The 12,883-nt window shown below is 43.8% G+C and overlaps 1 protein-coding gene across 3 annotated transcripts in view; it reads right to left on the reverse strand.

Annotated features, from left to right (window-relative positions):
* Positions 1–3,729: 3,729 nt before the first annotated feature.
* The window catches only part of Clcn5 (chloride voltage-gated channel 5), a 170,675-nt gene continuing 161,521 nt past the window's right edge, over positions 3,730–12,883 (reverse strand). For 2 of the 3 annotated variants that reach the window (XM_026781937.1, XM_005352768.3), the window contains 3 exons: positions 12,030–12,428; positions 11,673–11,889; positions 9,636–9,726 (listed from right to left, as the gene is read on the reverse strand). In XM_026781937.1, coding sequence (XP_026637738.1) covers positions 9,636–9,726; positions 11,673–11,889; positions 12,030–12,428 — 707 coding nt within the window. Of the gene's footprint in view, positions 9,727–11,672; positions 11,890–12,029; positions 12,429–12,883 lie in introns of all 3 variants that reach the window. The other variant, XM_005352769.3, reaches the window with a different exon arrangement.

Here is a 12,883-nt window from a genome sequence, read left to right on the forward strand (position 1 = left end):
TGTCTCAGATACTATAACGGTGATAGCACGCTGACACAGATGGCCGTGCCCACACACTATCTTTTTCGCCTTCACAACCAAACAAGTAATGGTGATGTGTATCTAGGCAATTTTCAAAATCAAATTTTCATATACAATTCTGACTTATCGTGTCATGCTCCGGTGAGGCAAGCTTTCCTCTGGAAGATTTATATGTGTGTTTTTATATAGGGTATGTATGTGCATGTGAGGCCAAGTGCCCTGTCGACTCAAAGACGCATCAGATCCCCTGAAGCTGAAGTTAGAGGTGCTTGTGAGCTGTCCAGTATGGGTGCCGGGAAACAAACTGGTCATCTGCAAGAGCAGCAAGGGCTCTTAACCTCTGAACCATCTCGCCAGCCCCTCACCTACTTTATAGGTAGTTAGTGGGGTCCATAGAGATCAAAGTTCAAGATAAAATCACCCGATGAATAAGTAAAAGAGCAAAACATATCCTTCACCACAGACAAAGGTCATGCTAAGATGGCAATGATCAGGTTGTGCTTTGTTCTGTTTTTTTGTTTTGTTTTGTTTTTTTGTTTTGTTTTTTGTTTTTTCTGAGACAGAGGTCTGCTATGTAGCCAAACGCTGGCTGGAAGCCTTGGGTGCTCCTGCCTCATTCAGCCTCCCAATGACAGGAATGCACCACCACATCCAGAGAGACTTTAATTTTTGAGAATAAACTTAATGCTTCAGTACTTCTTTTATCTCTCACCCCGCGGCAATTGGCGATGTTCAGTGTGGGGGAGGAGAGTCCAGAAGATCCATAGGAGATCAAGAGAAGGGTGGAACCCGAGACCGTAGCGAAGGTGTTTGAGTGACCTGGAGCCAGAGTAGTATGAGAGTCAGAAGCTAAAGAGGCCTGGGGAATAGTGAACATGCTTCCGTTTGCCTGGAATAGTTTCGGTCTATAGCTCTCACCCCATTGGCTGTTATCAAGGTCCTCCCATCATCAAAAGGGGCTGGAGAGATGGCTTAGTGGTCCAGAGCATATACTACTCTTACGGAGGACTGGAGCTTGGTTCCCTGTAACCATGTCAGGCAGCTCCCAACTCCATATAATTCCAGTCTCAGGGGACCCAGCACACTCTTCTGACCTGTGCACGCCTTTGCTCACATTTGTACACAATGCATATGCTCACACAAATGCATGTGCACATGCATGCATGCAAACACTTAAAAACAACACTTTTTTTTAATTCTCTGGGTTGTAATAGAAGTGATCTAGGCAACCTGAGGAGACAGAATCTTGCTTTGTAGCCCAGGCTAGGCTTAAACTCAAGATCCCCTGCTAGAATTACAGGCATGTTTCACCACTCCTGACTCTTGAGTCTTTTCATAAGAAAACTATACATTGTATTATGTATATTAAAGAAAATGTCTAATAAACCAAGAATTATGATTGAACTTAGTAGTCCCATAACTCGGCTATAGATATGAGCTACTGCTTCTTGACTTACTTGCCTTCCAGTGACTACCCGACAAACCGTAGGCACATTGGTACCTTCAAGATTGTACTGACATCTGGTGGCCATTCTCAGGTTTTCCTCTGGGCACACCTGTAGTAGACAATGGAGCCATCTGAGTGCTACAGTAACAGCCCTACCGGCTCATCCCCTTTTCTTGGGAGGTTAGATCATCTTAGAAGCAGGGATGGTGGTAGTATGGGAAGTGTGACTGCTAAGTTGATAATATCAGGAAGCAAACTCTCGGTTGCAGATGTGGTGGTGTACACCTATAATTCCCACCCTAAGGAGGATCAGTTCAATGTCACACTTGCCTAAGTGGCAAGCTTAAAGCCAGCCTGGGATACGTGGAAGTCTGTATCATGAAACAAAAAAATGGTGAGACTTCAAGTTCTTAAAAATATTGTGTGTGTGTGTGTGTGTGTGTGTATGTGTATGTGTGTGTGTGTGTAGAAAGTTCTTTCTACCATGTGAGTCCTAAAGGATTGAAGCCAGGTCTTCAGGCTTGGTGACAGATGTTTGCTCACTGAGCCATTTTACCAGGCCAGAATTTCTGACTTCTAGGCTTATTGTGATGCAGAGAAGTCCTTCCCGAAATGACACCAAGTAAAAACAAGAGTAACAAGGTTCTTGGTAGTAGCAAAATATCAACACCAGTACAGATACGTTCAAACATCAACACAGAGAAACTTTTTGAAAAATATTTTGAATATTTGGCTTGTGTGTGAATGTGTCACATAGGTGCAGTGTGGTGGTTTGGATAAGAACGGTCCCCACAGGCTCATATATTTGAATTCTTGGTCACCAGGGAGTGGCACTATTTGAGAGGATTAGGAGGTATAGTGCAAGTGTGTAGGTTTTCAGAAGCCCAAGCTAGGTCAGTGGCTCTCTCTTCTTCCTGCTGCCTGTGGATCTGAACGTAGAACTCTCGGTTACCTATCCAGCACCATGTTGACCAGTGTGCCACTATGTTCCCCAGCATGACGGGAGTGGACTAAGCCTCTGAAACAGTAAGCAGGCTCCTATGGAAATGCTTTCTGTTCTGAGGGGTGCCATGGCCACGGTGTCTCTTCACAGCAGCAGAATGCCGGCTAAGACCGTGCATGTACCTGTAGCAGCCAGAGAGCATCAGGATGCCCTGAACCTGGAGCAACAGGAGGTTGAGACGCTGACACTGGTGCTGTCAATCAAATTTATGTCTTCTGCAAGAGCAATGTGCGTTCTTAGCCACTGAGCCTTCTCTCCAGCCTCATCACAGAGAAACCCTTACAGTAAAACTGGGATCCATGTAAACTGTCTTACAGGTAGCGTCTGGCTGAAGGAGGGAAGGAGTGGGGAGGAGTCAGCTGCAGGAAAAAGAGGAGGAGAAAAACCATACTTCAAAGTATAGCCTCTGGGCTGGAGAGATGGCTCAGCAGTTAAGAGCACTGAAAGCTCTTCCAGAGGACCCAGGTTCAACTCCCAGCACCTACATAGCAGCTAACAACTGTCTGTAACTCCAAGATCTGACGCCCTCACACAGACATACATATAAGTAAAACAACAATGTATATAAAATAAAAATAAACAAATTCTATTTGAAAAATCAGTACTGAGGCTGGTGATACAACTCAATAGTAGAACTTTTGCTAAGAGTATGGAAGGCCTTAGATTCCATCCCCAGAACTGGGGGTGGGAGAGCATACCCCTGAATCTATAACTGTTAATAATTAGTATTTCACAAACATTTTTAAAGAAGTGAGCCCAACAGTGGTGGTTTTCAGCTGCTTTTAAAATTTTTTAGACTTATTTTATGAATGCTTTGCCTGCATGTATGTATATGCACCGTGTGTACACCTAGAGTCTGTGGAAGCCAGAATAGATCATCAGATTCCCTGGAGCTGGAGTTACAGATGGCTGTGAGCCACCATGTGGGTGCTGGGAATGAACCTGGGGCCACTGCAAGAGCAACAAGTGCTCTAAAAGACAGCCATCTCTCCAGCCCCATAGTTGTTTTTTCGGGACAGGGTTCTCTGTAGCTTTGGTTCCTGTCCTGGAACTCACTCTGTAGACCAGGCTGGCCTTGAACTCACAGAGATCCGCCTGCCTCTGCCTCCCGAGTGCTGGGATTAAAGGCGTGCGCCACCACCCTCCGGCCTCCCAGTTGTTTTTTAAACCATTCCATAAACCCCACACCCTGTCCTCATGTTTTCTTTTGCAATAAAAAAGTTAACACTCAAAAAGTTCGGGGTCCTTAAAAACATACTCGAATCAATAAGGCTGTGCTTTATTACATGCATAATTACAAATCTGTGCTAAGTGAAAATGTATAAAGCAATGGCAACCTAGGTTTAAGCCACACAGAGAAAGGGCTGGACAATCCCATGAACCTTTCTGCTAATGTCCATTCCGTTGCCTTGAACGTGATTGTTTCCATTTCTTACAATTTGCATAGCACTTACTCATCAAAGTGCTTTCCATTCATTGTCTCAGTTTATCCTCACAACAACCCTGTGAGGTAGGTAGGGCAATTTACACTATCCCCATTTCGCAGATGGGAACACTGAGGCACAGAGCGGTTAAGATCTTGAGGCTAGTTAGTAGAAGCATAGGGAATACAAACCAGGTCACCTAACTCCCCAATCCATGTTTTTCTTTTTACACTCTGTCACTATACATGACCAGGGAGCAGAACAAAGTGAGCAGTAAGCCACAGCTTTGGATCGGGCTGTGTCTAGAAGCAGGTGAGGCTAAAGCTACAAAAGCATGGCTGAAGGGTTGGCAACACTCTCATAAATGACTGATCTGAACAGCTCAGCACCGAGCTTCCTGTGGAAACCCGGGCTTTATTAGCTTTGGTTGAAGCTCATTTCTGGATGCCAAGCTACTACAGATATCTATGCATTAGCTTCAGCGGAACTTTGACCAACTCTTAGGAATTAAAATGTCCAGTCAGACAGATTTTCTTTGGCTACTGCGACTGAAGCCAGCCCTACAAATGAGCTTCCTACAGAGAAATTTCCACGGTGCCCATGGGCTGGATCCTGGCCCTTCTGGTCCTCCTGGCTTCAATGGCTCACCCAATAGCTGGTATATTTCCCATGGCCAGAAATGAATGGGAAGAGGTATAAACAGGAGGCTGGCCTTGGTCAAATATAGAAGAGTCATCATCATGACATTGTAGTCACCCTTTGGTGACATGACCAAGATGCTGTCAGGCCCAATTCCTTTCTGGCCTGTACCTGGATAGCAGCATAGCTTCAAAAGACAATTTTCGAGAATAAAATATTAAACATATAATTTTATCTTGAATGGAATACAATTTAATCATCACACAGTCCCAAAGGACCAAATATATAGTAAAAAAAAACAAAGTAAATACTTATATAAAAAGCTGAGTACTAAAAAGGCAGGACAATGGAGAAGAAAGAAAAGTGAATGGAGGGAAAAGAATCATATATTCTGAGGTATCCCCTCTCCTCGACAGCAAGTCTGAACATTCCCACTTTGATTAAGAAAGAAATAAAACCACCACAGGTCCTGCCTTCTTCCCCACTTCACTAAATGACGTTTTTCTCACTAAATCCTAAACTACCCCAAATCCCAGCACATTTGGACTAATACATAATACAGTTAAAGCCCTCGCCACTCCCAGTAAGAATTGCTGGCTTTGGCCCCTACTGTGGAGTGAGCAAACTGCCAATGGCCTCATCCGGAGGAGTTTCCGTTCTCTATTCTCGGGATGAAGTTCTCCCTACCCACCAAAGTCCATATTCAAACAACATGCTCATAAAAATGGGGAGAGATTTGAACTTAGGATATGCATGGTAGGGGGAGCAAAAGAAGTGAGGCAGAGACAGACTGTATTTCTGCCTTCTATGTACCATCATAGTTTCTCCTCAGAAAGGCCAAACTTTAGTCAGGGCTTTCGCTTGACAAGTGTGCACACACAGGCCAAAGACCCTTTGGTAGCAACTTAGAGGTAGGAATTTTTGACTGTAAGGTTAGGCTGGGCAACCTGATAGGCCCCATGCAAAAGGAAAAACAAAGAAGGAAGGGAGAAGAAGGGAAAGAAGAAAGAAAGAAAACACATCACATCCCTCTTGGAGGATTTGGCAAAATCATATTAACATCATGGAAAAACTCCTTTTGTTCCCTTCCTCTCTTCATAACTTTGCCCAGATGCAGATGCTTAGGAATGAGAATGTGGCCAGCATATGTATAGGGAGTAGCTTAAAGTTGCTAATACACATTTTTCCAAGAACCTCTCTCCTTAGAACAAATGGCTGGAACCGAAAACCAAAACCCAGCAATTGCTCAACCCTGCTGTGCCCACTCATATCCAACCTTACACAGCTTCTGAGCTCCAACGGGAGAAAACAGCTTATTTTTAATAGAGAAGAAGAACATGGTAGGGAGGCTTAAAACAAAAATGGTAGGACCTTTGTCCTCTAGACCCTCAGATAGTATGTTCCTCCTTCAGTAAATGTCTTATGTTGACCCTTCCCACAAAACTCGACTGTCCTGGAGCCCAATGGTGCTTTGAGGCTCTAGCTCGGGAATCTTGGACTTGAGGATGATTTGCCTTTCTCTCCCTTTGAGGCACACAATTAAGCTTTTTCTGCCCACCTCATGCCAAGATGCACAGACACTGGGACATGGGATGGCTTTCTTCATACCAGCTGACACCACACACATTTTGGTAAACAGGTCTGCCATCATTTTCAATAGCTCCCACACCCCCTAAAGGAACCCAGACAATCCGAGAGGTGGTTGCAAAGATTAAATCTTAGAACAGTGAAGTCGAGCCTACACATTTAGTGACTGAGCTTGTCAGAAAGGCCCCTGCTCTTCCTGTAAAGAGTTCAGAGTTAGACTTTAGTGCCAAAACAACTGGCCTGTTTTACAGCTAAACCAGCAAATTAACCGTCTGCTCTGCCAGCTGGCCAATTCAAAGTACTATCAACTCCAACTAACCCACCAGAGGGGCTCTGTTCTGTGGACCACAGCAGCTCCATGCTGCAGCTGGGCTGCGCCAGGACACTGGGGCCAGAGAGGGGAGGGTGTAACAATGTGGCTGCTTCTCACAAACATAAGCAGACGTGATCTTTAACAGCTATTATTTCACACTGCCAGTCCCGTTTGTTATCTCTAACTGAACTCACTATGCTCTCTCTAAACTACATTAAAATTCTTTCCATTGAAGGTGTGCAGATAAAAAAATTAGCAGTTAGACTTTTACAGATCCATGAATTCCCTTCATGGCTAGATTTCCTTCAGATCTATTCCTTCGAAAATTCACACTCTTGAGGCATTTATTGGTGTTCTTCTGTAAACGCTTTCCTTATAGCAGGCTATTTTCTTTTCCAGTACCAAAATAAACTTGTCTCAATTCCTTTTAAAATCTTAAATTATCCAGTATTTTACCATCGAGGTATGTAGTCATTTGAGGCCGCTATCAGACTTTTCTATATTGGCTTTTTTTTTCCATTTTCATTTTTGTTTTGTTTTTAGGATTATTTAATTGGTGAAATGGAATGAAAATGACAGGAAGAACTCCCTTTACCTCCAAGGAAGAACCACTATGTGTCCAGGTGCCAGGCTAGCAATCTTGTAGAGTACTCCAGTAAGAACGAGCCAACCATTGAGCTAAACCCTAGGATTGGACAGACAATGGACACCACCCCCTACAGCGATCTCTAGCATACAAGCTGCAAGGATTCCTGAGAAACTGAGGTTAATGAATGGTATTTCTAAGGAGTGAGGTATTAAAGGGATAATATTATCAATTATCTGGAGGGCCTATTGGTGCTTAGCATCTAGACAGTATCATTCGCACAGTGTTATCTGATTTTCTTAGATTTAATCTCTGAAGTAGCACCTTAACACTGGCTCGTCTGTGTACAAGGAACAAACAAACAAAAAAAAACCTAGAAGGCAAACAAGATGCAATCCATGTCACCGCTGCTCTATGAGACATGACCAAACCTTTCCTTGCCATCAAAGACCAGACACAATAACGTTTCCTGCTTTGCAAACTTCAGTGAGGAAAGATCACTAATGAAATAGGTACTGACTGAACCTGAAATACACAGACAAGAATTCTGATCTCCACGCAATACACTAGGTGGTCAGGCAGAGTCTCTTCTGAGAACAAAGAATGTGGTGGCACAGAAGGCATAAGACATAAAGTCACAGAGCCATGATTATGATACCATGTACCCTTTTCATTAAAATGCCAGGACAAAATATTTAAAAGGAGAAACTCTGGTACAGTCCAGATAAAAATCAAAATATGCTTTGACTACTCAGCCCTGGATAATACAGGCATTTCTGATCTGGGAACGATAAGAACTGGGGATTTAAAAAAAAGTCCTTGACTTGGGGATCAACAACTTTTAAAATGAGGTACACTGAGTTGCTTGGGAGGGGTGGGTTACACACAGGAATGTGCCAAGTGCTGCTGATTCTGAGCTAGAGGGACAGCAGGAGGCATTAGGGACAGACTTGTAAGATGAACAAGGCTGAACTCTTCCCCAACAGCGTGGCCTCATTGCCATGGGCAGCTGAGACTGAAATGGTGGCAGCAGCAACGGGGCCACATGGGAAACAAAAAAGTGATCCCTCTAGTGTAAGTGCTGAGAGACTTCCGGGCCTTAGCTTACGATTTAACTAGCCCTACTTGTTAATTGTTGTCATTATTAGGAATGATTCGCTAAGCACACTGCTCCATCCTAAAGAGGATTCGGTGCTGAGAAAGCGAACAGAATGGAGGGAGAAAATAGTAAGAAATGAAAGAGTGGTTGGAATGCTGGCAGTGGCTCTTTAATTCCACCAGGTGCTTCTACAATGTGATTTTTCTTAAACTGCCGCAGCTGTGGTAGGAAATTGAGACAGGCACCTTGTTAACTGGGTACAAGCACCTTAGGTGTCATCAGGCCTCATCCATCCAGCTAGGTTCTAGGACGGCTCTGCAGCTTGCTCAGATCTCTAAGGACGGTACGCTCAGGTAGCTGCAGTTGCCGATCTTGTTCCAGTTCCGCCAATCCATGAAGGATCTCGAGCCTACGCTATGCTCCCAGGAACAACGACCTGTTCTGCATACTCCACACTGGGGTGAACACAGGTGTCCAGTTATTTCAGTACTGGTGCTCTTTTCAAAGGACTGCATCGGGATGCTGCCGCAGCCCCGAACCGTCCCTGCTTTAGGAGTGTTCAGCCTAGACTCACTTCCATATACTGTTCCTACTTATTCCAGAAGCCTAAAGCACCATCATCCATGAAGGTGGCATCTGGGTAAGAGATTTGCTTAGAACTTCACAAAAATGTGAAGTTCCCAGTCACCAACTTTGCTCAGAACTTTAGCTTCATTTCAAGAAAACCGGAAGGAATAATTCCCAGCTACTAACAAATTCCTAACAAAGTCCTTGTCTACTAGATGGCATTGCCATTTGGAAAATTAGCCTTTAAGCAGCCAAGGAGAAAGCTCTGTAACTTAACTGTGTGTACTTCAAAAGACCAGGACGAGCAGGCTCTAAAGGTCAACCCCTCTACTTCACTGGGAGGAGATTGACCAGAGCAGCACTGTCTTCAATGAAAAGGTAAACGTAACAAACTAAAAACGCTAAATACTGTAACAGGAATAAGAATTGAACTGAATCTTCACAGTCTAAGAAATGCCATTGCTATTTCCTTCTGGCTTTCCTTTCTGTAGCTTGAAAGGCAAAGCCCCTTAGTTCACACTTCATCTTCCACCAATGACAGTTAAGAGTCCCCCCCAACACATGACTTTTGCATGAGTTTCCTGCAGGCTATATGTCAGAATTGTTGGAATTTTTCTTGCATAGTTTTCAGTGATTGCATATTGGCTAACAATTAATTTTAAATTAAAAAAATAGTTTAAAGAACAAACATAATTAAACCATAGCAATCTTTGTTACTCTTTCATGAACCCTTCCTAATGCAGTATCCCATAAGCCTAACTGTATTTTCTCCTAGAGAGATTAATTCCCAGAAATTATGTAGTGCAACTGGTTAACTTGTAGGAAACAGACAACACACTAATATGACGTCACCATCCAAATACGGGAAATGTGTTTTGGGTACCCAGTTAATAAAATATATCCATGGTCCGCAATGTCCTTGTTTTATATCCAAAACAACCCCGGGATTCTAGTTGAAGAGAATGGAATCAGGATCTTGGTTTGCCATCTGTGCTATATGCTTTAACACATCCTTTTTGGTAATGATTCCAAGTAAGCGCCTGAAAGAAAAACACACAGAACAAAACCAAAATCAATGTACAGTGAAAATAGTGTTCTTAACTAAAAGTGATGTTGTCCTCCCTAATCCTTCTCAACTTTGCCTTCAGCACTAGCTGTACTTGGAGAATGATGAGCTAACAGTAAGATGCATATATATTGCCAACAAACAGAGCAATGCATACACACCTAAATACATGACACATTCCCACATCTCCCCTGATTCAAACATTCCTCTCCAAACCTATGCATCTTATCTACTTACTGCAGTCCAGCTCCAATGCTCCACCCCCCCCCCCCAGCCCTGGTCCTATGAACGGGTTGTGACTCTGCCCTGCTCCCAGCGATGGCATGCCGTTATTCATTTCGCTTTTGCCCTATGATGACTTGTGTGTTCCTGACTTCCCTAGAACCATACTCACTACTCAAGGACACAGAAAGCTTTATTCAGCTTCATGTCTCCCCAGAATCTCATGGAATAATTGCTTACATGAGTAAGGGTTTCTGGAAATGCTGAACACACAGCTCCCTATTAAAGAAAGTCTACGTATTAACTTAGCTCTTGGATGTTATTTATAGAGCCACTTCCAAATTTAGAAGCAGGAAGAGTCCTTATAGAGTTGCTAGGTTAACATAGAGTGTTAAAAACAAGAAAAGCCTCCAACCTTCTCCTTAGCCTACACTCTTTCCCAATAAAAACAGCAGGGCTTCTTTACTGGACAAGACATATTCCAGGAATGAAAGAGCCTTGGGCTTGGAGGTTCAAAGACTTGTGATTTATAGCTACCCTACCATCGATGGAAACAGGGGCCGTTGTGTAAGGCAGACTGCACTGAAAACTGGATACTTGTGCTTTGTCCTCAAATAACAACAAGGGGATTATAGGTGTCAAGCACAATAGTCTTCCTTTCTTTTGGAGACAAGAGTCTCATGTAGGTCAGGGTGACCTAAACTCACTCCATAGCTAAGGCTGGCCTTCAACAACTGATTCTCCTGCTTCTACTACCCAAGTGCTGGGGTTGCGGCTCTGTGCTGCCCCTTGGGTCAGCAGCCTTCTGTAACCATGGCTTGGGTAACTCAAGGGCAACCGAGGTCTAGAACAATACAGTAAGAGACTTTAATTAAGAGCAGGGGGAACTCCGCAGTCACAAAACGTTTATGACAGGGTATTACTATAATTGTTCTACTTCATGCTTATTGTTTTTACTCTCTGACTGCATCTGGCTTATAAACTAAGCTTCCTCGTGGGTATGTGAAGTTATAGTAACAAACACAGTACATGTATAGGTCACTACTAGCCATAGTTTCGGGCTTCCAGTGGGGGATCTTAGAAGCACCATTCCAGTTTCAGTAATGCCTGTGCATAGCACAGCTCCTTCCTTGGTAGATGAGAAACTGAGTTACTGATAATGGACAACTAGTAGTTTGCACCTTGATATGGGATTCCCCTCTGTATGCTATGAATATGTTTTATTACCACTGGTTAATAAAAAAGCTGCTTCAGTCTATAGCAGGGCAGAATATAGCCAGGTTGGAAGAACTAGAGAGAGAAAAAGTAGGCGGGGTCAGGAGATGTCATGTAGCCGCTGAAGGAAACAGATGGACCAGAACCTTACCGGTAAACCATGAACCTCATGGTAAAATACAAAATAATAGGAATGAGTTAATGTAAGATGCAAGAGTTAGTTAATAAGAAGCCCGAGCTAATAGGCTGAGCCACGTTTAATTAATACAGTTTCTATGTGATTATTTCGGGTCTGGGCAGCCGGGAACTAAGAAGCAGCCTCTGCCGACAGCACCTCTCAAGCAAGGCCCTTTAATCACATCTACGTTCTTCTTGGAGCTACAATAAAGGCCTAAAAGTGTTTCTTTAAATTTTGGCCCTCCCTTTTCTCTCTCTATTCAGTTCCTCCCACCATCCAAACTGCCTTTCTTCAAGGGGGCTCACCCATTGTGTGTCACCAGGCACTGGCGCAGTCCCAGCTTGCGGAAGATATCCACGACGATCTCCATTGGTGTAAGGTCTGTCACAGTGAAGGGGCTGAGATCCAGGATGTTCCGAAGCTTCAGGGTAGGAGGAGTGTATGGCGGCATTGGAGGTGAGTGCTCAGTGAAATAAATGATGGAAGTGCTCACAACCCCATCCTGTTTCTTCCGAGCATTTTCTATGCAAAGGGAAGGAAATGAAAAACTGAAAGGCGAAGAGCTAACTCTATTCTGTCCCTTAACCAAGCCCACCTCCCTTTGTCTCCCTGATTCCATGCACACTTACAAAGTTCCTTTACTCCTTTTCTGAAATCCTTACCAATTGAAATAATGAGATCTCTTCGAAGAACAAAGCCTACAAGTCTCTGTGACTCCCGGGAGACTACCACCGGGAAACCGCTGTAGGTGGTTTCGCTGATGATGGTCTCCACATCCTCCACAGTCATACTGTCCTGAGTAAGGACAGTCAACAAGGGGTCGTTTCTCCGGGGCTTCATCACATCCATCGCCAGAGTCTTATGAGCAAATTCTTCTTTGGCTTCGAGAAAGGGATATCCATTGAGACGAATGTGGGCATCATAAATGCCCTCTCGCCCAAGAGCATCTGCTACCCACTTGCTTGTCATGGCTGCAGCCATCAGAGGCACAATATATTCCAGGCCACCAGTCAGTTCAAACATTATGACAACAAGAGAAACAGTCATCCTAGTCACCCCACCTGCAAAGAAAAGAGACACGGGAATCAAAGCGGAGTCAGGAGAATTGCATGCCTGCTATGGGGTCTCACTGGGAAACGCACTGAACGCGGTCTCAGCAACAATTGTACAGACGCCAGACTGCATTAAAGTGAGACTGTATAGGAGACATGGCTTAGATTTCTCAAAATAACAAATCAGAAACAGCATTCTAGTTGTTAAAAACTTATTTTTTCCTAACTGTAGATGCAATATACATACACTCATTACAGAAAATTTTCAAGTGAGCTCATATTATGGTTAGTTCCTTATCATACTTTTCTCCCATCATTTGTTTGGAATATTTGGCATTATTACCAATTTAAAATTATATTAACAGCCGGGTGGTGGTGGCGCATGCCTTTAATCCCAGCACTCGGGAGGCAGAGGCAGGCGGATCTCTGTGAGTTAGAGACCAGCCTGGTCTACAGAGCTAGTT

Source organism: Microtus ochrogaster, chromosome 10 (assembly GCF_000317375.1).
Source record: "Microtus ochrogaster isolate Prairie Vole_2 chromosome 10, MicOch1.0, whole genome shotgun sequence".
Classification (NCBI taxonomy): domain Eukaryota; kingdom Metazoa; phylum Chordata; class Mammalia; order Rodentia; family Cricetidae; genus Microtus; species Microtus ochrogaster.